General features: G+C 45.1%; 2 protein-coding genes across 2 annotated transcripts in view; both read left to right on the top strand.

Moving 5' to 3' along the window:
• Positions 1-11,199, top strand: part of Pkd1l2 (polycystic kidney disease 1-like 2) — a 69,748-nt gene extending 58,549 nt beyond the window's left edge. Inside the window, exons 36-43 of the mRNA XM_013012700.1 lie at positions 477-804; positions 1,703-1,836; positions 2,461-2,588; positions 4,528-4,688; positions 8,542-8,752; positions 9,873-9,974; positions 10,407-10,538; positions 11,113-11,199. Of these exons, the coding sequence (XP_012868154.1) occupies positions 477-804; positions 1,703-1,836; positions 2,461-2,588; positions 4,528-4,688; positions 8,542-8,752; positions 9,873-9,974; positions 10,407-10,538; positions 11,113-11,199 (1,283 nt within the window). The remainder of the gene's footprint in view (positions 1-476; positions 805-1,702; positions 1,837-2,460; positions 2,589-4,527; positions 4,689-8,541; positions 8,753-9,872; positions 9,975-10,406; positions 10,539-11,112) is intronic.
• Positions 11,200-14,101: 2,902 nt separating this feature from the next.
• On the top strand, positions 14,102-25,466 carry Gcsh (glycine cleavage system protein H (aminomethyl carrier)). Its single transcript, XM_013012765.1, has 5 exons — positions 14,102-14,308; positions 18,503-18,582; positions 21,074-21,137; positions 24,169-24,300; positions 24,833-25,466. Exons 1-5 carry the CDS (start codon positions 14,161-14,163, stop codon positions 24,928-24,930), a joined length of 522 nt encoding a protein of 173 aa, XP_012868219.1. The 5' UTR covers positions 14,102-14,160; the 3' UTR covers positions 24,931-25,466.
• The last annotated feature ends 1,547 nt before the right edge of the window (positions 25,467-27,013 follow it).

The raw sequence follows: 27,013 nt of genomic DNA, 5'->3' as shown, positions 1-27,013 counted from the left end.
TTAAGGACAAGAGGCATCCTGAGAGGGAGCCCCATGAATCTGTGTTCTGAGAAGGGTTCCAGTGGAAGCTGGCATAGAAGGGTTGGTGAATCAGGATGCTGGGGGGAACACAACTGTTATGGCAGGGGTTGATGCAGTGGTGATGGAGTCAGTGGTGATGGAGAAAAGGGACTGGTGCATACAACATGAAAGCAGCTGTGTTGCTGGCATGTAACCATTAAGATGTGTGTGGGTTGGGGAAAGGGTACAGGTGGATGACAGGGTGGTAGAGTACAATCTCTTTCCCTCGAAGAACTTATGCAGGGAGTGAGTAGGTGCCAGATGGAGGGGGAGGAGGTCATTTGGATGAATGGCTGGCCCTGAGCTTCTCTTGGCTGCCGCTCTATTAGGTACCCTTTAGTTCCTATCAGCATCTGCACCAGGAGAAGGGAATGTGTTTCGGTTGCTGGACTTTCCCACCTTGTGTTCATCTTTAGGCTTTGTCACTGATGGGAACTCCAAACTGGTTGGCAGTGCCCACGTTCGCCAAGTGAGGGTCCGGAAAAGCTCCTGTCCGCTTGCCCAGCAGCTGCAGGCTTCCTTTGATGGATGCCACGCCCCCTATTCCTTGGATGTTGAAGACCTGGCAGACTACGGGGAAGGCTGGACGGCCTCTGCCCCTAATACCAGCAGTGACTTCCGCCAGGCTTGGGAGTACCAGAGCCAGCGTCAGCGTCGGGGCTATCCCATGTGGGGCAAACTCACAGTGTACGGGGGAGGAGGCTATGTGGTCCCCCTGGGGACCGATCGCAAAAACGCGTCAAGGTAAAGCTGACTCGATTCTCTTGCCACTGAGTGGAGCCAGTTGTTAAGAGTTCATGTTGGATTGGAAAAGGCAGCTTCTGTGTAGGCCTGGGCCAGGTTAATTCACATCACTGTGGGAGAGGCTGAGAGGAGACAATCATTCAAGTCATATTTTGGGGTCCCAGAAATATGCAATGAAATATGTAATGAAAGAAATATTCCCCTCCAGCAATTGTTACTATGCACGCGCGTGCACACACATGCATACTCGTTCATTCGTTCTCCTGCAACATTTGGAGGCACTGTTGTTAACACCCATTTTAGTGTTAACAAGGTATGGAGAAGTCAGTAGCTGACCCAAGAGGCAGCCAGGCTTTGAAGCCAGGGCCCTCTGCCACCACCAGGGCTCCTGCTCTTTCTACCCTACCCAGAAGCCAGTTCTCAAAGCTGATCCAGGAGAGCTGCCAGCCTAGAGTTACCTTGGGAGCTGCAGCTGTGGCTCACCTCAACCCCCCCCCACCCGTTTAGAAACTTCCTCTAATACAATGACTCTCAGACTTGTCCAAGTACACATCCCCAGGCTCCCTGGGCCCCGTGTTTCTGATGCAGCAGGTCTTGGATGGGGCCTGAGACTCTCAATTTCCAACAACTTCTCAGATGCTGGTCTGGGGATCTCCCACTTTGAAAAGTTCCACTATAATGGCCACAAGACCACATGTGCCAAAATTTAATGCCATGCACCAGCATACTGTGACCATCCCCTTGGAAGAGATAGCACCAGAGTCCCAGGAGCAGAGAGGACAGAGGGAGGGAGAGAGAAAGGAAAAGGTTTGGATAGGAAGCTGGTCTTGTCCAGGGGCTGAAAAGCAGGGATGAGGATGTATGATGGAGACACTCTAAAGAACCTTCTTTCCCACAGACTACTCCAGTATCTCTTTGACCACACCTGGCTGGACACCCTGACCAGGGCTGTGTTTGTGGAGTTCACTGTCTACAATGCCAATGTTAACCTGTTCTGCATTGTCACACTCATGCTGGAGACCAGTGCTCTGGGTGAGCTGCCTTGCCTAGAAACCCTGCCACCCCCACCCCCCACCCTCCACGCCCCACTCCCATCCCCGGCCAAGTCTCCTGAGTCTCCTGACCAGCTAGGCCCCACCTCTAAGAGGCTAGGATTCCAGAGCAAATGAAATGCCCTGGAATGCCCTGTGGGGGGTTGGGTCTTGATTTTTCCCTGATGCTGTGCATCCCTAGCTCCCAAAAGTCCAGGCACTGGAGTGGTCTTGTCTCCCTCATTATCCCAAAAGGACCTGGGTGGAGTCTGATGGCAGTTGGTGCGTCTCACCGTATTGGAGGTGGGGTGGGGAGTCTCAGTGAGGGTCTGCCAAGGACTTCATAGAAGGTTACCTGAAAGAATATTTTCGACATAGTGCCTAAATCCACATTGGAAGTACATTTTGTCCCCTAATCCAGCACACACACACACACACACACACACACACACACACGATACTGATACCAAGGCCTCACAAACAATATTTACTTTAACTCTCTGTGGGATGCTGTCATAATTCATGTTCATTCTATTTCTTTCTCCTTACCATTCATCATTAAAATGCTAATCACAACTACTAAAAACAAAAAACAAACTTCAATTAAAAGCATTTTGCTTCCCAGGGACTTTCTTCACACATGCAACCCTGCAGAGCCTGCGTCTGTACCCCTTCACCGATGGCTGGCACCCCTTCGTGGTGGCAGCAGAGCTGCTTTACTTCATCTTCCTCTTCTACTACATGGTGGTGCAGGTGAGGGAGATGTGGGACACCCAGGGCAGAGATGGAGTTGGGGGGAACCTGATCCTTGACCCTCCCCTCTCCCACTCCTTGAAATGGGGCCTGAAGGGGGAGGAAGGAACATCTTTGCTTTAGGTATCTGCCTGGAAACCTCAGGTCCCGACAGCTGAACTCAGCTTCTGTCTACAGCCTAGCCTGGGAAGGAGGTCCTGTGGCTACTGAACCTTCTAAGAGCGGGCGAGAGGGGGAGGGGAGTCTCTGAGTTCAGGCTGGGGAGCTCTGTGCACCTTTTACTGTCATCTGTGGTCCCTGGTAATCGGGAAAAATCCCTCACCACCTTCACTGATGTGCTGTACCAGGAAGGCACAGCTGGTGATGATGAGAATTTGAAGATGTTGCCAGAAACAGGTCATATGCCCCCCCCACCTCCCACTAAAAGTGTACATGGGATGGATGCCTAAAGGCATACAGTATCTTGTCCTATCTTGTCCTCTGCTCCAGTAATTCTTTTAAGTCAAGGTGTGTTTGGGGCTTACGGTATGAGAAGTACTGTCCTAAGAACACAAAAGCCCAGAGTTGTTATTTATCCCAAGTTATATGTTTTTATTTTCTATTTTGCTGTGCTGTGTATAGAACCCAGGGCATCATGCATGCTAGGCAAGCTCTGTCACTGAGCTATATCGCCAGCCCCCATCATCAACATTTGAATCCAGAGTATAATGCCTGACCTTCATATTCGCCACCTATGCCAGAAAATGAGCCTCATAAAGCAGGATGCCAGCCCAGTGTCACAGCTCACACTTGTCATTAGCCCTCTGGAGGCTGAGGTAGGAAGATTGTGAGTTTGAGGCCAGCCTGGGCTATCTAACAAACTCTGTCTCAAAAAATAACCAACCAAGGGCTGGGAAGGTAGCTTCATGGTAGAGTGCTTGCCTTATATGCATGAGGCCCTGGGTTCGATTCCTCAGCACTACATAAGCAGAAAAAGCCAGAAGTGGTGCTATGGTTCAGGTAATAGAGTGCTATCCTTGAGCTGAAGAGCTGAGGGACAGCACCCAGGCCCAGAGTTCAGGCCCCACGACCAACCAAACAACAGCAACAACAACACAAACAATAATTTAAAAAAAACAAAAACAAAAATGAAACTACATCTGTACATTCCTTCCTCTCTACAGAAAGCAGCATTAGTACTGAATAAGCATTAGACCAGCATATGAGGTGCATCATGGGTAATGCACTCAGAGATCACTGACAGAAAGAAAACTCATGTGCTTATACAGACAGGCAGATGCCACCCACCACACTTGTCCTTAGGTGAGAGGGCCTGGACTGGACACACCATCTGTCACCTCCTCCATCCTAAAGTCACCTGGTCCTCAGGTCACCAGTATTTACTAACTGCCTTAAAAGGAAAGACAGACTTGACCTTTGTGACTGCGAGTTTGGTAACTTGAGTCAGGTGTCTGTGGAGTTGGCTTCTGCCCACTTAGGGACCCTAGAAATAACTGGGGTACTACCTCCCTCTATAACCACACATCGAAGAGATGGTTTCCAGGTCCTTGAGAAAGACTTTTCCTAGGCAGAAAGCTATCAAGAGGCTTGTTTAGGTTTCAAAAAGATATATCTTCAAGAAGCAGGGAGAGATTTTACAATGACAGGTTTTCTAAAGACTCTGAAAAGCAAGGGACTGAAGGAGAATCTTTCTTTGCATGGGGAAAAAGGGTTTTTTTCCCCTTATTAGATATTGTATTTACTCTCATAAGTCCTGCAGCTGGAGCTAGGGGTGGGAGCAAGTGAGGCTGTGTACAAGGCTGGGAGAGGCCTCAAGGCATTTGCCAACAGGGCCAGGACCTCTGAGCCTCCCCAGGCCTTGTTTCCCAGTCCCTGCTTTCCTGACTGGGAGTGGCAGTCAGGACCACTGCTTCTGACAGAACCTTGGCTCCTTTCCTAGGGCAAGCTCATGAAGAGGCTGAAGTGGGGCTATTTCAGCAGCAAGTGGAACCTTCTAGAACTGGCCATCATCCTGGCCAGCTGGAGTGCTCTGGCGGTGTTTGTAAAGAGGGCTGTGCTGGCAGAGCGTGACCTGCAGTACTACCGGGAGCACAGGGCAGGGTAAGTGGTCGCCTCTCAGCTCCCCTGCTTATTTCCCCCCTTCCCTCCAGCTGTAGGAAGGATACCTCGGGGACCTTGCCAACCCTCGGCTCACCGCAGGGCCCTCAGCAGAAGTAACTGCAGGTGCCCCTTAGATCAGGTGTGGGGTCTGGAGCACATACGACTGGAAAGGATTCTTTACGACAAAGTATAATATCACTTTACATGTGCACACAGCATTGGTTTGGGTTCCACCCAGCTTTGGAGAAGACATGTTGGAAGAGACAGTGCCCCAGTGAGCAGTCTCTGCTGGCACACATCAGGTGTTCACTCTGTCCCAGGCAGGATGGATTAACTCATGTCTAATACTCATAGGATAAACAGGAATGGATGAAGGTGGATGGTATCATCACTCCACTTCGCAAAGAAACAGAAACTCAGAAACCCAGGTGATTTTCACCAGGGCCACACAGCAGAAAGGCAGAAAAGATGTAATTAAATCTACCTTTTAGCTAGGTACCAGTGGTCATGCCTATAATCCTAGCTACTCAGGAGGCAGAGATCTAAAGTCTGTGGTTCAAAATGAGGCAGGACAGGAAAGTCCATGATATTCTTATCTCAAAAACAACAAAAAGCCAAAAAGGTGGAATTGTGGCTCAAGTGTTAGACACTAGCCTTGAGTGAAAAAACTAAAGGATAGTGCCAAGACCATGAGTTCAAGCCCCAGTAACAGCATGCACATGTGCATGGACACCCTCACCCTCACCCCCCTAGATTATGTGGCTCCAGGATCAAATGGCTTGCTTTGGGTAATTGCATTTTTTCCATCGCCCTTTTACAGATATATCTAACATTAGACTTATTGTTGAAAGTCACCCATTGTGATAAAAGCATTGATAAAAGCACAGCCTCACCTATTTTAATATTTCTGAGACCTCTAAGAATATTATCATCCCCCACTTTTTATTTTTTTGAGGTGCTGAGGAATTGAGCTCAGGGCCTCATGCACGCTAGGCAAGTGCTGTACCACTAAGCCACTTCCCCAGCCCCCTTATCTCACTCTTTAAAAAAAAAAACAAATGACAAAATCATTTGTAATGAGTTTCAGAGAGGTCAAGTTGCTGATATAAGATCACACAGAAAGTAAATAGAGGTCTCAGAATTTGAACTCCAGTCTAATGCTATATCATTCATTCAACAAACCAGCCTTGTGTCCTATGCTGGTTTGCCATGTGTCAAAACTACCAGACACATGACAAACCAGTCATGTGACAAAACTACCTTCTTTGAAGGCTCCCTCAACAGAAATGTCTCCTATCAACAGCGTTCTTACAGGTCAGAAGTTGTCAGCAGACATCTTTTCAGTAAAGCTGATGGTGAGCTTATATGAAATAGTCATTCACAAAACTTAGAGATGCTTTAGCTCTCCAAAGGGTCAGCAAGGAACAATGGGCATGAGGGAGCAAATCCAGCCCCTGCTGTTTTTGTAAATAAGGTTTGGTTTGGTTTGGGTTTGGATTTTGGGGACAGATCCTTCCCCTGATTCTCCTGCCTTGGACTGCTCAGCGTTGATATCACAGGCATGTGCCCCCATGCCTGGTTTTAGTGCGATGCCAGCCCAGCCTTTTCCTCACACATGATCCATAGCCACCTTCTCACGACTACCATGGCTACATTGAGTCTCTGGACCTGGTACCATCTGGCTCACACAGCCCTGAATGTGGACTCCCTGGATCTTCCCAGAAAGCCTATCAGCTACGGCTAGAAAACAAAGGCTTCGTTCTAGGAAGGAATGATGCCCTTGTTTGTGGTAGGTCCCCCAGGACCGCTGATGACACTGGATTGTCACTGTGCCCTCACTGGCCACGCTCTTTCCTCACCAGGATCCAAGCATGTTTCATCTTTGTGTTGTTGTTGATAGCAGGGCTTGAACTCTGGGCCTGGGCACTGTCCCTGAGTTCTTCAGCTCAAGGCTAGTGCTCTACTACTCGAGCCACAGCACCACTTCTGCCTTCTGGTGGTTTATTGGAGATAAGAGTCTCATGGAGTTTCTTGCCCAGGCTGGCTTTGAAGTGTGATCCTCAGATCTCAGCTAGGATTACAGGCATGAGCCACTGGCGCCCAGCAGCATGTTTCATTCTTGACATCCACCCAGATGGATTTCATATTTGCATGGCTCAAAAACAATTCTACAGCAGAGTGACTGTGACAGTGTCAGTAACTTTCTGACACTGAATGTTAGAAAGCATAAGTGAAATCTGCTAGTTTAACAGAAACCTGACCATAATTTGAATTAGGTTTCTTTTTTTTTTTTTTTGGTGGTGGTGGTAGATATTGAATCCTTCAACCCAACACCTCACCCATGCTAAGCAAGGGCTCCAGCATTGAGCATGCCCAGTTAAGGCTGAAATTAATATTGAAAACCTCAATTAACTTTGATTGATCAATTAACTTGGATCAATCAAGCAAAGTTTTGTGTTTATTTCAGAAATATAACAAATTTCAGGAGTTTTGCTGTTTTTATAGTCAGTCCTTCAAATTTTTCCTTTCCTTTCTTTTCTTTTTCTGGGACTCAAACCCAGAGCCTTGATATATACTAAGCACCTACTCTACTACTGAGCTATACTATGACTCAAATCCTGAATTTTAATAAGTTATTAATTTTAAATTATTTGCTTCCTTGTTTACATAGTCTCAGCTCTGACCCCTTAGTAGGGTACAGGGAGAAGACCCCAACCCTGCAGCCCGGCCACTGATCAGAGCTATTCTGACTGTCCAAATGTGTTTCCCCTCCCCTGCTCTTCCGTCCCCTCCTTCTCCTCTCCTTCCCTTCCCTTCCTGTTGGTCCTGGAGATTGATCTCAGGGCCTTGTACATGTGAGTGACCACTGAGCTGCAGCCCAGCCCCATAATCACATTTATAAATTATGTGATACTAATGGTATTGTTAAATATAAGGACAAACATTTAATATTGGTTATATTATGTAAAAATTATATATCCGTACTAAATCCTTATACTAGCTTGGGATTCCATATTTTTCTGTAACTTGTTTTTGTCCTTCATGTCAATAGGAAATATCCATGTCATTTTAATGATATACTACAATTAAAACTGATTTAAAATGGAAGGGCAGGAGAAGGATGAAGGACAAGCTGTGATATGGAAAGAATCTGGGCTTTAATGTCAGACACACCTGGACTATTCATTCTTGCACTCACAAGTGTGTCACCATTTAGTCACTAGCTGTGTGACTTGGTGCTAACTCCCAATCCTTACCTGTAAAATGGTGATAGGAAGATATGGTCTTGATGTTCAGATGAGACAGAGCAACTGAGATTCTTACTTAGCACAATGAATAGATAGGACTCCCCTCTTTCCTTCAAATATAAGGCCAGCTGTGGATACATGTGCAGGATGCAGAACATCTGGTGACCCTAATGCAGAAAGTCCCTTCCCTTCATCCTCCTCACCCTGAGATGATTCCTCCAGATTCCTCCAGAGTTCTCCATTAAACAAAACTGCTAGTTAAGAGAATCCATCAACAAGGAGTTGTCAAGGAGCCATCATGATATCATCACCATCATCACTAACACCATCACTCTCTTCATCATTGCTGTCATCACCATCACCATCAGCAGCTGTCATCCCTACCATCCTCCTCCTCACTGCCAGTGTCGTCACCATCGCTGTCATCACCATCACCACCCATCAGCAGCTGCATCACTGCTGTCATCCCCACCATCCTCCTCATCACAGTTATCAACACCATCATGGCTCTGACATCATGATACGTCTAATCCTGCATCCCGAGATGGCAGTACATCTAATGCCTCTGGCTGCCCTGCTCATGGCCTCCTATTTTGGTCCCACAGAGGGATCAGCTTCAGTGAGACAGCATCAGCCGATGCTGCCCTCGGATACATCATTGCCTTCCTGGTACTCCTGTCCACGGTGAAGCTTTGGCACCTGCTCAGGTTGAATCCCAAAATGAGCATGATCACGTCGGCTCTTTGCCGGGCCTGGGGTGACATTTCAGGCTTTACCACCGTCATCGTTATCATGTTCCTGGCCTATTCCATTGCGGTGAGTGACTCTTTTGGGAAAACCTCAGAACTGGTCTCTACGAAGCTGAGCTACTTGGTAGCATGGAGAGGACAATTAGGGAGACCCTGGGACCCTGAGGGAGATGGTAGATCTTCTGAGTTTAGATCTTTTAACTGGGATCTGTGGTGTGGTCACCTCAATGGCAAAGACTGAGAGCTTCAGTAGAATAGGTTTTTGCTCTCTAGACTCTAAGTCATGAACTTGGTAGGACCAATACCCTAACCAACCCCTTAGCACCTGAGAGCATTTTGATGATCATATCTATTTGCGACAAATCCAAAAAAAAAAAGCATTGAATGTTCAACTCTTTTTTTTTTCACCATGAAATAATATGAGAAGCAAAGACCCTTTTCTGAGCCTTTGCATCCAAATACACACCCCTGACTCTCACACTCACCCAAGTCTATGATTTCTGCAATACTCAGTATTGTCTGAGACCAGAAATGACAACTCGGGATGGGGGTGAGGGGAACTAGGCCTTCCTCTGATACCACAGTCCTAGGAAATTCTTGAGGATGTGTTGTGGTGGGGGAAAGGCAGTGTCCAAGATGGAAGCAGCCCACTGTCCGCCCAGTGCAACTCCCTGGGGCAGAGCTGGGGTCTCAGAGCATCCAGTTTCCTCACTGAGTCTTAGAGCAGCCATATGGAAAAAGGCCATAGTGGCTGAGATAGTGGGTGCCTGAACCCTAGGAGGCTCAGAGAGCTCCCGGTGCTGGGTGATGTGGAGCTGGGATCACCCACAGACTATGAGCACAGCCAAGGTCCTGGAGGAGGTTACTGGTGAACACACCTGCAGAATATGCAACACACAAATGCACACACAGAGGCATGAGTGCAGGTACCAGTGATTACACAACTACACATGCAGACTCTCACATATACGCACGTGCATGGTCTTGCATGCATGGACCTATAGAGAGGGACACACACATCCCATCTCAAGCATTAGTGCATTTATACACCCACCTCTCATAGGGACAGCTGAGCTAGGCCAGGCAGAGAAGGTAGTGGTGTGGGCCATGGCTGACAGCAGGATTGGTGTAGGAGAAGGAGGGAGTCCCACATCTTCTCTTTCATCCATGAGCACTCTCTCTAACAGTCAAACTTAATATTTGGATGGCAACTCCATTCCTACAAAAGCCTCTTTGATGCAGCAGAGACACTGATCAGCCTTCAGCTAGGGATCTTCAACTATGAAGAGGTAAGGGGATGTGGACGCTAAGTAAAGTCTGCACCAAACCTTCCTGAAAATGAGAAAAAGCACTCCCACCCTCCCCTCCTTGTGTCCCCTTTCCCAGGCTATCACATAGTCACATGATCCAGGACCCTTCCCTAGAGATCCTGCTCCTGAAACTCCAGGCATTCATTGACTACTGGGGATGGGGTGGGGACTGTGCTGGAAGGTCTCCAGCAGGGTCAGCCTTGGTTGAATATGTGTGTGAGGATGCAGCAGGGGGCAGGGGTGCTGCCTGCTCCTCCTCTGGTCCTTCCCATCCTCAGCCCCAAGCGGAGGGACCTTCCTGGCTCTAAGCTCTACCCAGCTCTAAGGACTAAATTTCCTTCTGAGAGTTACAGCCAGGAGGGAGACACCAGGACACAGAATGCCAGGAATGACTGGCTTTGTTCCTGGCAGGTGCTGGACTATAGCCCTGTGCTTGGTTCCCTCCTCATTGGGTCCTGCATTGTGTTTTTGACGTTTGTGGTGCTGAATCTGTTTATCTCTGTCATTCTGGTGGCCTTCAGTGAAGAACAAAAACAAGATCAGGTGAGCTCTTGATCTTAAACTATCATGACATTGAACTATGAGGAGACCAGCTGAGCTGTGGTGTTAACCATTGCAACTCAAAGTCCTAATAATTTTGCAGAAGGAGAAACTGAGGCCCAGTAGCAAATTACTTCCTGTAGCCACAAGCAAGGGAAGGCAGAACTGAGGTCAGAACTGGGCATCCTAATTCCCAATTTGGAACTATTTACTACCCTAGTGACTGAACCACCAGTTACAGGCAGATTTCAGAGCAAGCAGAAGTAACAGCAATAATTAATAATAGTAATAATAACAATAAATGGAAGAAAACATTCTGGGTAGCAATGATCTCAGAAAAAGGTCTAGTGCTGCTTAAATTTAGGTTCTATAATCCAGCTTTTCCTGTCTGGTTTGGGATTTTAAAATGATACTAGGAAAACTCCAGAATGCTCAGCAGAGAGGAAGGAGCCCCAGACATAAGGGAGGAAACACATACTCATCCCTTAGGAGTATAGAAAATCATAGCTTCTCCTTAGAAAGAAACCTCTGAAAAGGATGGCTTCAGATATGTTCCCTGGTTCTGTCTCCTTTGCAGCTGTCAGAGGAAGGAGAGATTGTGGATCTGCTCCTGGAAAAGATGCTCAGCTTCCTGGGTGTTGGATGTAAAAGAGAGATGCCTTAGAGCAGTGGCTAGCAGACCAAGTCACCCTGTGAGGCTCAGTTGACTCAGCCAGAACAAGCTTTGCCTGGGGTGTAAGCTGTATATATGTATGTATAAATAGATAGATATAAAGTTGGTATTATTGTAGAGACTATTTGTTCCAATGACTTTCCTCCTCAAAATAAAAATTATATGGCATGGTAAAAAAATCTCTACGGAGTAATAGTTTATTGTTTTTGTTGGTCAGCAGCTCCCTTTGAATGACGCCAGTTAAAACTCTTCCTAGAGATAGTTCTAAACTAGAATCATTCAAGTAATCCTCTTAACTATCCTAGGACTGCTGGTACGAAGTTACAAAGTACGACTTGTTTGGTGGCTTAAAACAATAGAAATTCTTTGTCTCACTGAAACCAAGGTGTTGGCCGGGCCACATTCTGCCTGAAACATGAGTGATGAAGCTATGTCTCTCCAGCTCCTGGTGTTCCTGGTGAAGCTCCGTGTTCCTCTGCTCTTGGAGACATTCCTCCTATCTTGCCACATGTCCTTCTGATTCTCTTTTCATCAGGGTACCAATAATATTGGATTAGGGCTTCACCTTAAGAGGAAAATGTCTATCAGCTCCAAGACATAAGTGGGCCCCTCCTGAGATACCTAGAAGAAATTACCACCTGCAATTGCCCAATCAGATAATCTTTCAGATCTCAAGCCAAGGAAGTTACAAAGAGTACAGAATTGAAAACAAAAGTATTTTTGACTATAGTCAATGACTGCTAGTAATACTAATGAGCAATATGATGTACTCATTAATTTTTGGTGGAAGAGCTATGATATCCCATGTCAAGTTTCAATCTTTACTCTAAAAAGCTAAGAATAAGTACTTGAGGAAATGAATTGCATTATATTGCCCTGGCTAGGGGCAAAACAATGCAAACAGAAATCTGACTCTATAAAAAGGTAGCCAAGATCTGGAGTGGATAGTGAGCCAGTGTGATCCTGTTAAGCATTCCAAATTGAGGCAAGTAGAGCAACCTCTGTGAAGTCCTACTACTGCCACCTAGCCGTTCCTTCCTTGAGCTATAAAATGCTTGGTCACATTACTTAACCTGTGGAGCCTCTAGGCTTTTTTTTCTTCTTCTATGAATTGAGAGTAATACCTGACAGAAAGCAGTTGGGACAGGAGTAAAAATACAATGTTCATGCTTGTGGCTCATGCCTATAATTCTAGCTACTCAGGAGGCTGAGATTTGAGGACCAACCACAGTTCCAAGCCAGCCCAGGCAGGAAAGTCTGTGAGATGCTTATCTCCCATTAACCACCAAAAAGCCAGAAGTGGAGCTGTGGTGCGAGTAGTAGAGGTCTAGCCTTGAGTAAAGAAAGTTCAGGGACAGCACCCAGGCTCTGAGTTCAAGTCTTAAGATCAACACACACACACACACACACAAGGCAATGTTCATACAGTGCCAGGCACATGACACTCAATAGATGGTGATTTTTTTTTTACTCAGAGGACAATGGAGCACATCCATATAACCACCGAGTGGCTTAGACGGAAGCTAAATGCAACACTATATGAGGCTTACATACACACTCACTTCAAGGAAATCCACCCTCTGATATTGAGCTTGCAGCTTTTTCCATTCCACTGTTTCTTGGCTGGCTGAGCCCCACTGCATCATATCTGTGCTGAAGGTGAGGTCTTTCCCAGAACTTATTTTCTGTATACATGGATCTGAACAATGACTTCAGCTTTTCTCAGGTCTTGGTCACAGGCTTGGTTGATTAAGCAAGAAGCTGTCTACACTGGGTCTTACTTAACTCTGGTCCAGTCCTAAGACTTGGGCCAGTTCTTTCCCCTCCATAAGCTTCTTGATTTTTGTCTGTCCTATTTGAAGTCACTGGGCCTCTTGGGATCTGTAACAAAGTGGTTTTTTTTTTGTTTGTTTGTTTGCTTTTTGGGATTTTTTTTTTTTTTTTGCCAGTACTGGGGCTTGAACTCAGGGCCTGGGCGCTGACCCTGAGCTTCTTTTGCTCGAGGCTAGCACTCTACCATTTGAGCCACAGAGCTACTTCCGGCTTCTTCTGCGTATATGGTACTGAGAAACCCAACCCGGGGCTTCATGCATTCGAGGCAAGCACTCTACCACTAAGTCACATTTCCAGCCCAACAAACTAGTTTTTCATGGCTTTTTTTCAGTATCTCAGAAAGTCAGAGTTATGTCGGTGCAATCGTGGCCAGAGGCAGGAAACAGGAACACATGGCCCTCGGGCCGTAAGAGACCCTCAAAATCGCTTTGCTACGTGAGCGTGACCCGCCACTTGCACTCCCTTTGCGTCCCATTGGCTGCCCGGTGCCACCTACTTTGACAATTCTGTGAGATCCATAAAGGAAGTTACAAATATCCAAATGACTCTGAGAGAAAAAGGACTGCGGCCCCGCGAGTCCAGCAGGATTAACAGTGCCCACCTACCCGCAGCTGCTCGGGGCTCCAGGACACAGAGGAGCGCGGGCGCAGCCCCGTCACTATCTCAGTTACTTAGGAGAAGCCGCGCGAGCGCGTTCCCCGGGGCCATGCAAAGCCCCAGGCGGCTGACCCGGCAATTTACGGGAAGAACAGACGCCCGGGGCTAGGCCCTGTCCCTCCGGGAGGCCCCGCCTCTCGCAGCCGTCGGTTTGGCCCCCGCCCACCACACGGCCTCCGCCCCTCGTTCAATGCCCCATCCGGGCCTCGGCGCTTCGGAAAATCACGCCCCTCGAGCGCATCACCCTATCCGAGCTCGCGCCCAGCCCAGGAGTCCCCGCCCCCCGAGCGCTGCCCAATCAGGTCCCGTCCCACCTAGGGCCGGTCCCCGGGCTTTGGTCCGGCCGGCACCCCGCCCCGCTCCGCCCCCCTGCCCGGCTCCGCCCCCCCGCCAGGCTCCGCCCCCCGCCGGCCCGGTGGTGGAGGCGCCGCGCGGCGACCCTCGGAACCCTTGTGGTCTATCATGGCGCTCCGAGTGGCTAGGAGCTTGGGGTCCGCGGCCTGCAGCCTGCGCACGGCCCTGGCGCCCGCTGCGCCCTGCCCGCTGCGGGCCTGGCGGCTGAGAGCGGACGCCGTCCGCACGCTGCGCACGGGACCCGCGCTGCTCTCGGGTAAGCGCGGGGCACGTGGGCGACCCGTCACCTCCCTCCCCTCGGCCGGGCGAAGGTTGCGTCTCCCTCCCGGGCCGGCCGGCCGGAGCAGCCCGCGGTCCTGCCCGGTCCCGGTTCTGTGGCCCCTCTGCCTTCGGAGCGGGGCCAGGAGACACAAGCAGGCTGTGTCCTGGGTAGAAAGGGGGCCGGGGGAGGAGGCGCGCTGGACCCAGGGCAGGGGCGTCCCGGCTCGGCCTGGGGAGGCTCTTTGTGAGCCCCGTGTGCACAGAGCCCCTGCCTGGGGTGGTCTGTAGCCTACTAAATGCACCGAGTACTCGAGGGTTTGGCAGAAGCACTCGTTAATATTAAAGCAATTTACTTGTTAATATTAAAGCAACGGGGCCAGAGTTTCATTCGCTCTCCTAAAAGCTCGCATTGCGGGCAGCACAGGCCTAACTTAAACGGAGTTGGAACAACTGGGACACCTGCCCGTAAATATCTTGGCCATTTGTGCTGCTTTAGCACAAAAAGCCCCAGTGGAGAGGAAGCATTTTCTTTATGTGCAAAGACTTGAGACACTGACTGCCCTTTGTAAGAACTTGGGCTTCTTGTTTAGGGTGTATGACACCCGGAGGAAATGTTTGGAACTGGAATTGTTGATCATTTTATTCCACAGTTTGAGGCCTGCTAATATTACCTCAGCTGTCTTTGATACACATCAGTGCATTACTGATTTGAACACGAGGGCAAAGCATTTTCAAACAAAAATTAATTTCAAGTCTGCTCCTTTTGCTTCTCTCTTTTGGCTAGTCAGCATTATCCTATCTTTAGATGTTTACATTCTCTAGTCATTTAGTTAAATATTGCTCAGAATATCAATGCCCATGATCTAGTTAAGCACCTAGGTTTTATTTGTAATTCACTTGTTCTTTAATTGACACATTATTATATTTATAGGGTATTGTGCACTTAGGCTTTTAAAAGCAGACAGTCCAGGGCTGGGAAGTGGCTCAGTGGTAGAGTGCTTGCCTCGAATGCATGAGGCCCTGGATTAGATTCCTCAGCATCACATAAGCAGAAAAAGCGGGAAGTGGTGCTGTGGCTCTAGTGGTAGAGTGCTAGCCTTGAGCTGAAGTGCTGAGGGAGCCCAGAGTTCAAGCCCCATGACCAAAAAAAAAAAAAGAGAGAGAGAGAGAGAAAGATAAAAGCAGACAGTCCACTACCAACTCTGGTTCTACTTTTTCTGAGCTGTGAGATCTTTGGTATGGTTACTTTTCTGTTTGCTCATTAGAAATGGAGGTAGCTGAGAATTTAGCTTAGTGGTAGAGTGCTTGACAAGCATGCATGAAGCCCAAGGGTTTGGTTCCTCAGCACCACATAAACAGAAAAGGCAAGAAGTGGCACTGTGGCTCAAGTGATAGAGAGCTAGCCTTGAGAACAGAGGCTCAAGGACAGTTCCCAGGCCATGAGTTCAAGCCCCAGAACTGGCCAAAAAAAAAAAAGTGGAGTTAAAATCTATCTTAGAGCTGTTGGGAGGATGAAATGAATTTATGTAATTTCTGGACTTACAACTTGATACCTAACAGGCACTGAATACACTTTGTTAAACATCAGTGTATAGTACCAAATAAATACAAAGGGAAAACAGACTCACAAAATATATTTTACCTGATCATTGAACAGCCTTTTAATGAATGACTTATCGTGATTCTCTGAGGCCAAAGCCTATGTTTATCAAGATCCAATTAAATGGAGTTACTTGCCTAATCTGTCCGCTTTTTCCTGTTAGTTCAAGAGAATCATAATAATACAATTTTAGGGCCAAGTAGTACACATAGTAAAAGAAGTCAGCACTTTGAAGCCAGTAGACGTTGGTGCACAGTCTCTAAGCTGTGGTTACGCACTTGCTAACATGGATGTCAGAGCATCAGTATTCCTAAGAGTATCTTTCCAGTCAGGTAAGATGGTCTGCATAGCCCATAGTCCAGGAAGTCATATATTTATAGTAGTCCAGCCCTTACTTTCACATGGTGTATTAGTTTTGAATTGCTCCTAACTGGTAATTATCCTCTTCTGGAGTCATAAGATGATAGGATAAAGCTGGGCGCTGGTGGCTCACTCTTGTAATCCTAGCTACTCAGAAGGCTGAGATCTGAGGATCATGGTTCAACGCCAGCCTGGGCAGGAAAGCCTGTGAGACTCTTATCTCCAATAAACCACCAGAAAACCAGAAGTGGCGCTGTGGCTCAAGTGGTAAAGCGCTAGCCTTGAGCTGAAGAGCTGAGGGACAATACCCAGACCCAGAGTTCAAGCCCCATGACCTACAAAAGAGAGAGAGAATAGGGTGAAACTGAATATTACAGCCAAGTAACCTTGAGTCCCAGAATCTTAAATACTTAAACTTTTTTTTTTTGAAGTATTGTGGGCTGAACCCTAGGCCTTGCACATGCTTGGTAAACACTCTACAACTGAATTATATTCTCTAGTTCATAGTTTTTTGTGTGTTTTTTTAAAATAAGTTTCTTCATAGACAGGCTAAAATGTGGCTAAAGAATTTTAAGAGGGTTGGGAAGGCGGCTCAGTGGTAGGGCGCTTGCCTTGCATGCATGAGGCCCTGGGTTCGATTCCTCAGCACCACATAAGCAAAAAGAAAAAAGCTGGGAGTGGCACTGTGGCTCAAGTGGTAGAGCACTAGCTTTGAGCTGAAAAGCTGAGGGACAGTTCCCAGGCCCAGAGTTCAGGCCCGAAGACTGGACCCCCCCCAAAAAAAAAAGAATTTTAAGAACTTAGTCAAGTTATAATTGTCCAGGGAAGTCTGTTTCTTTTTTTTGTCGGTCATGGGGCTTGAACTCTGGGCCTGGGTACTGTTCCTCAGCTCTTCAGCTCAAGGCTAGAACTCTACCACTTGAGCTACAGTGCCACTTCCAGTTTTCTGGTGGTTTATTGGAGATAAGAGTTTCACGGAGTTTCTTGTCTGGGCTGGCTTTGAACCAAGATCTTCAGATCTCAGCCTCCTGAGTAACTCGGATTATAGGCATGAGCCACCAGCACCTGGCTGTTTCATTTTTTTATAAGTCAACTCTTATCTACCTAAAAAAAAACGTATTTTTTAAATTTTTTTTATTGTGAAAATACTGTTCAGAGGGGTTACAATTACATGGGCAAGATAATGAGTACATTTCTTATCAAGCACTGTAGCCTCCTCCTTTGTTTCCCCTTCCCATTCCTTAAGAAACATATTTTTTTGAGCTCAGATCATCCTCTTGCTTCAGCCTCCAAGTAGTTTTAACTAAATGTACATGCCACTATACCTAGCTTTTCTTCTTCTTTTTTTTTTTTGGTGGTACTAAGAGTTAGTTTTAGCTGGGTGCCAGAGGCTCACACCTGTTATCCTAACTACTCAAGAGGCTGAGATCTGAGGATCTCTGGTGAAGCGGGTCAGGGCAGGAAAGTCCATGAGACTCTTAAACTACCAAAAAGTAAGAAGTGGAGCTGTGGCTCAAGTGGTAGATCCTTAAACAAAAGGAGCTGAGGGGCAACACCCAAGCCCTGAGTTCAAGCTCCAGGACTGGTTCACAAGAAACATTATTTTGACATATGTGCTTTCTAAATTTTTGAGGGTGTCAAACTTGCAACCCTGCCATTTCCTAAGTAGCTGAGATTATTAGTTATGACTGCCACACCCAGCACATATCATTTCTTATATGAACTTTCTTTTGGTGCTACAGGGGTTTGAACTCAGGGCCTTGCATTGGCTAAGCAGGTGCTCCACTGCTTGAATCAAACTCCTAGCTCTTAAAATGAACAATCTTTATGCTGTGTTCCTAATCCCATCACCCAAAGTCTTACCTTCAAAGGACAGTCTTACCTTTCTGCAAAATAGACCAGTAAAGGGTAAGTGTACTTTTAAATGTGCTTCAAAGGTTTGGGGTGTGAGGCTATGTAATTTTAAAGCCTAAGTATTATGATCCTGGGCACCAAAGATGGACAGGTGTTCCTGTATGTCTAATACCACCATTTTAGAATCTAAGGCCTTTAATTTTTACATGTATTTACAAAGATCTTTGCCCTTTTATGGTCTGTGTACTACCTGCAAGTGGTATCAATAAGGCAAACTCATTCTGGAAAGCTCTGGCTTTTTGACAGAAATGATGTGAAAGGATTGTTTAAAAACTAATGATACGACATTTCTAAAATATCAATCTTCTGTTTTAGTGCGTAAATTCACAGAGAAACATGAATGGATAATGACAGAAAATGGGATTGGAACTGTTGGAATCAGCAATTTTGCACAGGTATTGGTTTAAATAATTTGTATTATCTCTCCTTTGCAAAATATTTACTCTTTGTAGTGCATTGGGTCCTTTTAAAGCCCCTTAGAAGAAAATAAAGTGAAACAAATAAGGTGTACTTAAGGGCAGTGTGTGGTATCATCAGGTAAGGTGCCAGGCATAGTGCTGTACACCTGTGGCACTTGGGAGGTTAAGACAGGTGTATCCAATCTTGGTTACATAGTAATAACCTGTCTTAAAACATAGCTGGATACTGTGACTCACCCCTGTAATTCTAGCTACTCAGGAGGCTGAGAGCTGAGGATCCAGGTTTGAATCTAATCCATGCCCCTCCCCCAAAAATCCATGACTCTTACTTCCAGTTAACCAGAAAATGCTACACTGGAGATGTGGCTTATGTGTAGAACATCAGCTGAAAAGGCTAAGCAAGAGCAGAAGAGTTTGAGCCCAGTACTAGTACCCAAAATAAAACAAAACAAAAACAAAGGACATTAGGTCAACATTTAAAAGAAGAATACTTTCAGTAAAAAACAAACAAAACTATTCAGTTAAGAAAAGGAGGAGCAAGCAAAGTGCTGAAGGAGTGCCAGCATTTTATGGGTACAGTGACACCCATGGGACCAGGGCATCGCAAAAGAAGAAGGAAACTGAAAATAGGCCCAGGGACACAAAGGAAAACCTTTAAATTGGTCTGTCTTTTCTCTATTATTTCCCCATCTTTACTGTTTTTGTTTTATTTTGTTGTTGTTTTGGGTCTTGAACTCAGGGCCAGGGCACTATCCCTGAGCTCTTTTGCTCAAGGCTAGTGCTCTACCACTTTGAACCACAGGGCCACTGGTTTTCTGGTGGTTAATTGGAGATCAGAGTCTCAGACCTTCCTGCCCAGGGTACCTTCAAAACGTGATCCTCAAATCTCAGCCTCCTGAGTAGCTAGGATTGTAAGTGTGGGCCTTCGTGGGTATTTTACTGGGATATTTTTCAAAAGAAAATGAGAAGCCAACAAGAGACATGATTTTCACCTGGATGTATGTATGAGTGAGACCAGAGGAAGAGGCGGATATTAACTGGACAGAAATTCCTCTGGAAGGTGGCTCAGTGGTAGAGTGCTTGCCTTGCATGCCTGAGGCCCTGGGCTCGATTCCTCAGCACCACATAAGCAAAAAGAAAAAAGCCGGAAGTGGTGCTGTGGCTCAAGGGGTAGAGCGCTAGCCTTGAGCTGAAGAGCTGAGGGACAGCGCCCAGACCCAGAGTTCAGGCCCCACGACCGGACTCTCCCCCCCCCCCCCAAAAAAAAAAAGAAATTCCTCTGACATACTGGAGAGTCACTGGCAGTATCTTCTTTATTGGCTGCCTGGTACAGGGTATCTTATGAAATACTATGTAAGACACACTTGCCTCTGACTTTATCAATGGAGGGAGTCCCCCCACATGGAAAAAACATACAAAATGGTGATGTGAGGGGATCTGAGTCACTCACCTGAGGGAGAGGCCACTTCTTCTGGAGGTTTTAGGAAGACAGGGTTTGTAGAATCAATGAGTGGGCTTTCAGCCAGTGCAGCCGGTCATGGTGTCAGTAAAACTGCAGAAGTGGAAAAGCACAGTGTGTTCAGAAGATCTAGGAGTCTCCTTATAGGCATATCATTTATGCCAGGGCCCAAATCTGATTCATGTGCAGTGTAGCTACTGAGTTAAGATTCGTTTTTATATTTTTTTTATCATATGTGTCTTAGTTACATGTTTTTTTTTGTTTTTGTTTTTTTGCCAGTCCTGCGGCTTGAACTCAGGGCATTGGCACTGTCCCTGAGCTTCTTTTTGCTCAAGGCTAGCACTCTACCACTTGAGGCCCCACGCCACTTCTGGCTTTTTCTTTGTATGTGGTACTGAGGGATGGAACCCAGGACTTCATGCATGCTAGGCAAGCACTCTACCACTAAGCCACATTCCCAGCCCCTAAGTATTTTTTTTTTTGGTTGGTCGGTTGTGGGGCTTGAACTCTGGGCTTGGCGCTGTCCCCTGAGCTCTTCAGCTCAAGGCGAGCGCTCTACCACTTGAGCCACAGCGTCACTTCCGGTTTTCCAGTGGTTTTTTTTTTTAATTGGAGATTAGAATCTCACGGACTTTTCCTGCCTTGTCTGGCTTTGAACCATGATCCTCAGATCTCAGCCATCTGAGTAGCTAGGATTATAGGCGTGAGCCACTGGTGCCCAGCTCCCTAAGTATTCCTTAAGTGTAATTTTTTAGAATCTTAACTATATAGCAAGGCTAACCTTAAACTCACAATCTCCTGCTTCTACCTCCTCAGTGCTGGGATTATAGGCGAACTCGAACCACCATATCTGGCCAGTGTTTACATTGTCAAATGTTTGTAATGAAAGTCAAAATATGTAGCTATAGGGGATTTAGTGTCTATCTTTTTCCTTTGTGCTGGGGGTAGGGTGGGGAGAGAAAGCTTGATTCATTGAAGGGTTTTCTGTTGTTTTGGGTGTTTTTCTAGGAAGCTTTGGGAGATGTTGTTTACTGTAGTCTGCCTGAAATTGGGACAAAATTGAAAAAACAAGGTGAGTGTTTTTCTTATTTTGTATTTATGCAGTCAGTGAATTTTCCCTGCCTAATCTTTTCCAGAACAATTTGCTTGTACCCTGGATCAGTTAGAGTGCTTTCAATTTTTGAGGCAGAATATTCAAATGGAAGGGTTCAACAATTAATACAAGTAGTCTGGAGATGAGTAGATTAAGGATTGGTTCATTGAAAGCCATTAAAGACATAGATTCTCTGTGTACCTTCTGAATCAGTGCTGTCAAGTAGAAGAGGGTGAGCTCTCCTCCTTGTCTCTGTGGAGAAGGAATGTCTCCCCCAGAATTCTCTTAGCAGACCCTGTCTGGGTTTAGTGCTACCACTAACTGTAAGAGATAAAGTAAAAAAGGGTTGGGGGTGTAGCTCATTGGTAGAGCACCACAAAAATAAAAGTAATTCTGCCTTTCTTTGCAGGCAAGAGAGAGTGTCAAGAACGACTGTAATAATCTGGTTGCACGATTTACCAGCTCTATGACTAAACTTGAGGTCTCATAAATTATGGTATTTACCACATGTAGTTGTCAAAAGGTTTAGTTAAATGAGGTTTAGTTAAATGTATACGATAAAAAGTACAAGATTGAAGTGTTGCTCAGTGGTAGAGTACTGTCTTCATGTGTATAAGGCTCTAGGTTTATTCTGTAGCACCACCACAGCAAAAACAAAACACAGAAGTTTGACCAATGGTAGCCTGTTGTTCCTTGGCATATATAAGAGAGTGTGAGTTATAATATCTTTGACAATATTTGCTAGGTATTCCTCTCCACACATCATTTATGTTCTTTGAACTTACGTTTGGCACTACTGGTGTTTGAACTCAGGGCTTAGCAGGTAGGCAGATTTTCTACTCCTTAGTGCTGGACTTAATTCTTGTATGTTCTTGTAGAAAGCTTTATTGTTTTAGCATTCAGTGTTGAATCTGGTTTATTTCTTGTTGTTTCTTAAGCAAGGTCTTGTTATATAGCCTGGTCTAGCTTTGAACTTGTGGTCCAGCTGAGTACTAGATTATAGAGGTTCACTACCACACTTGACTGTGCCAGATATATCATGTTTTCTGTGTGTGTGAAGTAAGAGTTAAGCCTTCATTTTCTCTCCCATATGTTTACTCATGTGTTCCAACACAGGCTGTCAGCATAGTCTGGTTTGGGTGGGGTCCTTTTTATAAGAACTAAGCCCATTCATGAGGGCTCTTCCCTTAGAATCAGTTACTTCCTGAAGCCCTACTCCTAACACCAACACAGGGTTAGGTCTTATTTTTGTTATCCATCTGTTCAAAGAATATCAAAGTGCCTAAGTTATTTTCTCTGGATGGTGAGGTTTTTTAGCTGTTTGACTGGCTTGTGCTTGTGTATACAAGTGTATATTTATCTTGCTTGGGGTTTGCTGAGCTTTTTGGATCTTTTTGGAGATTAAAAAACTAATATTGCTGGGCTGGGAATGTGGCTTTGTGGTAAAGTGCTTGCCTAGCATGTATGAAGCCCTGGGTTCGATTCCTCAATACCACATAAACAGAAAAGGCTAGAAATGGTTCTGTGGCTCAAGTGGTAGAGGGCTAGCCTTGAGCAAAAGAAGCTCAAGGACAGTGCCCAGGCCAGGCCTTGAGTTCAAGCCCCAGGACTGACCAAGAAAAAAAAATTATATTGCTTGAAGATTTATTTGTACTGTTTCTATTTTTTTGTGGCTTTAATTACATGTTTTGGGGTTGATACTGTCCCGTGTACTGCAGAGACTCTGGTAGGACTTCTGAATTCAACAGTTTTCGTTGTTTTTCCCAGGACTGGGGTTTGAACTCAGGGCCTCATGTGGTTAATTTCAACTGATGGTTCCTTTCTTCTGTTGTCTCTAATCTGCAATAATGCTGTTTTAGATATTCTATTTCCAGTATCCATTTAAAAGTGTCTCATTGTGAGTGTTCCCCATATGTTTGTCCATTCACTGTCATAGTCTTAAGATTCTCTGCTAATACCAAGTCATTTGAGGATCTATCCCTGTTAGCTCTGTTCTTCTCCATAGTTCCCCTTTCTAGGATTTTTTTTAGACAGACTAGCTTTCTTCTGGTGTTTTAGTTACCCTGTGTTTTGGGTGGGCACTGTTGCTAAGGGAAAGGCTGTATAAGTGAAGATCTCAGTCAGTTCCTTTAAGGGGTGAGTTTGCTTTCAAACGAACAGCTTTCCAGAGTTTTCTTTTTTCTTTTTTTTTTTGGGGGGGTCCGGTCATGGGGCCTGAACTCTGGGCCTGGGCACTGTCCCTCAGCTCTTCAGCTCAAGGCTAGCACTCTACCACTTGAGCCACAGTGCCACTTCTGGCTTTTTTCTTTTTGCTTATGTGGTGCTGAGGAATCAAACCCAGGGCCTTATGCATACAAGGCAAGCACTCTACCACTGAGCCAACTTCCTAGCCCTCCAGAACTTTCATATGCTTGTTTTTTCAGAGTTTGTAATTGCAGGAAAGTTGGCAGATACGAGGTATTTCTCCATTTCTGGAACCTCTGGAGATTTTTTTCTTTTTCTAAGCTTCCAATAAGTTTGAAGAACATTGTTTCGCTGAACTTAAGCATATCTGGTATCCAAGGGCTCCACTGTTTGTAGTTCACTGTTCAGAAGAGATAGGTCCACTTTATAGAGGCGATTTACACCCTGCTCATAAATAATAAGAGCATCATTTAAAAAAAAAAAAGATGGCTTTATTTTTTTTTTTTGTCGGTCATGGGGCTTAAACTCTAGGCTTGGGCTGTCCCTCTGCTCTTTAGCTCAGGTGAGCACTCTACTGCTTGAGCCACAGGGCCACTTCCAGTTTTCTAGTGGCTTATTGGAGATAAGAGTCTCATGGACTTTCCTGCCTGGGCTGCCTTTGAACCATGATCCTCAGATTTCAGCCTCCTGAGTAGCTAGGATTACAGCTGTGAGCCACTGATGCCTGGCTGCAGATGGCTTTTAGAATTTTTGACAGAGAGGCAATCACCTCTCTGTATTTGTATCTTCGGGTACTTGACACAATATTTTAATTTACTTCACTCAGATGAGTTTGGTGCTTTGGAAAGTGTGAAAGCTGCCAGTGAACTCTACTCTCCTCTGTCTGGAGAAGTAACTGCAGTTAATGAAGCACTTGCAGAAAATCCAGGGCTTGTCAACAAATCTTGTTATGAAGATGGTAAGTTGTTCCCATTTTTATCCTTGCCTAGTTTTTCCTAAACTCTTGTTTCATGCCTAACCTAGTGAATTAGGATAACCTCAGTTTCCTCCATTATAAAGATGGATTAAGGCTCACAAATATTTGTGAGGGTCATGAGGAGTCAGTAAGTGGTAGGGTAAGGGTTAGGTATGATTGGTTCTCTTCACCTTCTAGCCCTCTAGTGTTTCACATGCCTTTAGCCTCAGTAGCTCCAGGGTTGTACCTCCCCTGTGATACATGAGTGCACTTGTTAATTTGAGTCCTTGTTTGAAGATTCAGATGGCAGTTGTTTATGTTCATTATAGTCTAAGAGTTTGTAATTTATTGTGATCAGCCTTTAGGGCCAAAATTTCAAGTTTCACCAACAAATAATGTATATGCATGAGATTAATTTGATTGCTAATTGAATTCACTAGATTAATTTTGAAGCACTGAGAAATTTACATTTTGAATGAATTTAAGACTCTTTAAAAGGGTCATTTGGAATACAATGTTTTTGTTTTGGTTGCAGGTTGGCTGATAAAGATGACACTGAGTAACCCTTCAGAACTAGATGAACTAATGAGTGAAGAAGCATATGAGAAATATGTAAAATCTATTGAGGAGTGAAAATGGCAACCTGAATAAATTAGAGTGAAGTAACTTACTGCAGAATAGTTGTCTAAATTAGTGGTGGATGAAAAACTTAACATTTTGCAATGACGCAACACTTTCTAGTAGGAAAAGCAACGACTCAACGCTACTATGAGAGAAAATACCCTTCATTTTCCAGTGATTGCAGACAAACACCTTATGTTCTTTTTTGCCATACATTAATCAATTTTAGACTAAACTCTAGGATTTGGTATTCAGAATTCATTGCCCAGGATAAAATCTAGAGATTATGTATCAATGTATCAAGGATAATACTGTGATCATACATCCTGTTGTAATTTTATATCCACCTCTGGATTTGGATTAACCTAATGATCTTGCCATTTGAAATAACTGGGAGTGGAAGAAAGTACTTGTTGGACAACCTCAGATGAAGAATTCTAGCTCCATTTTATAATGCACTGCATTTGCTGGTGCTATTTTTATACAGTGAAGCAACAGGTTTGCAGCTAAGTGAGAAAATAAATAAAATATTAAATCTCTTCATTAATCATGGTTTTCTTATGTTAATATTGAGTTCAATTCATGACTCAAGTTTTCTCTTGTGTTAATAAGTCATTTCATGACTCGTTAATTTTAAGTTTGTGCAAAGTTGTTGGCTTTTATGTGGGTCTCACAAATGCTAAACACACTTTACCACTGAGCTATATCTCCAGCCCTAGGAAATTGATTTTACAAAGAAAATTTAAGCTGTAACATGAAAAGCTTGGAAAATTTTCCTTTTAGTTATAAATCTGTTCGGGAAAATTGAGATAATTGGTAACTTTTTTGTATGTGTGGTTTCTTGGAGGTAAGTGTCACAAAGGGGCTGGTTTTGAATAGCAGTCCTCAGATCTCAGCTTTCTGAGTAACTAGGATTACAGGCATAAGCCACAACCTCTGGCCCAAACTTGCCCTTTACCACTCAAAGAACTAAATGTAAGCAATTTACCTTTGCTCTACTTTGGACATAGAGCCTATTTCATTGTTATTTGTTATCGTGGTATCGTGCTAAAAAACTGTGGCTTTATTTTGGTACCTCCTATATGCTTAGCAAGCACTGTCTGTCTGAGCTATACCCTAGCGTCCCTCAAAATACAGGCTTTGAGGCTGGCTGTTGTGGTGTATACCTGTAGTTCCAGTTACTCAAGAGGCAGAGGCAGGAGGATGTAAGTCCCAGGGAGAGACTTTATCTCAAAATCAAAAGAGTTAGAGATGTGACAAGAGCTAGAGTCCCTTACCTAGTGGTCTCCAAGTCCTGGGTTCAAAATTTAAAAAAAAACAGTAAAGTACAATAGAGGTCTTCATTTTCTTTAAAGTTGATTTGACCCTCCAAATCAACTAAATTGAGAGACTTTTATTTCCCTGACCTAATTTTTTTCTCAAATCTTGGGGCTGGGTCTATGTACTCCAAACTGGCCTTGAACTCATGATTTTCTTGCCTCAGCTTTTTCATGCCTGGTGACTTCATATTCTTTTTTCAAAGGTTATCTTAACAAAGAAGCTTAGAGGCTTTTGAAGAATACTTTCTAATTAAAACTTAAGAAGTAGAATGCTTTGGGGAGTGTTATTCAGTCACCTCTTCAGGTAGTTAGGAGTACTAGGTTTTAATGACACCACTAGAGGGCTATTTGTATAAGAAACTAGTTCAAAAATGAGGCTGTTTCAGAAAAGCAAGCTTAGCGCAGACCAGAATTTGTCAATTTCCCCCACCCCCAATTCTATAGTTTTTTTAGGGCTGCTGAAAAGAGTATAGCCTGTTGTGTCCAGAGAAGAATTAAAGTAGGAATGCAGAGCATGGTTCATAGCCTGGGGTCCTTTGTTCAGCTAAAGATCTGTGTTGTTCCAGGGCTGATTTTGGTTCTCTACTTTAGGCTGGACCTTAGGCTTGAATGTCAGGGAGCTGGGCACTGGTGGCTATTGCCTATAATCAAAGTACTCAGGAGGCTGAGATCTGAGGATCACAGTTCAAAGCCAGCCCAGGCAGGAAACTCCATGAGACTCTTATCTCAAATAAACCACTAGAAAGAGCTGAAAAGTGCAGGCATAGTGCCCAAAC

This window comes from Dipodomys ordii, unplaced genomic scaffold (assembly GCF_000151885.1).
Source record: "Dipodomys ordii isolate 6190 unplaced genomic scaffold, Dord_2.0 Scaffold18, whole genome shotgun sequence".
Classification (NCBI taxonomy): domain Eukaryota; kingdom Metazoa; phylum Chordata; class Mammalia; order Rodentia; family Heteromyidae; genus Dipodomys; species Dipodomys ordii.
The sequence above is the reverse complement of the archived record's forward strand: the minus strand, read 5'-3'. Positions and strand labels throughout refer to the sequence as shown.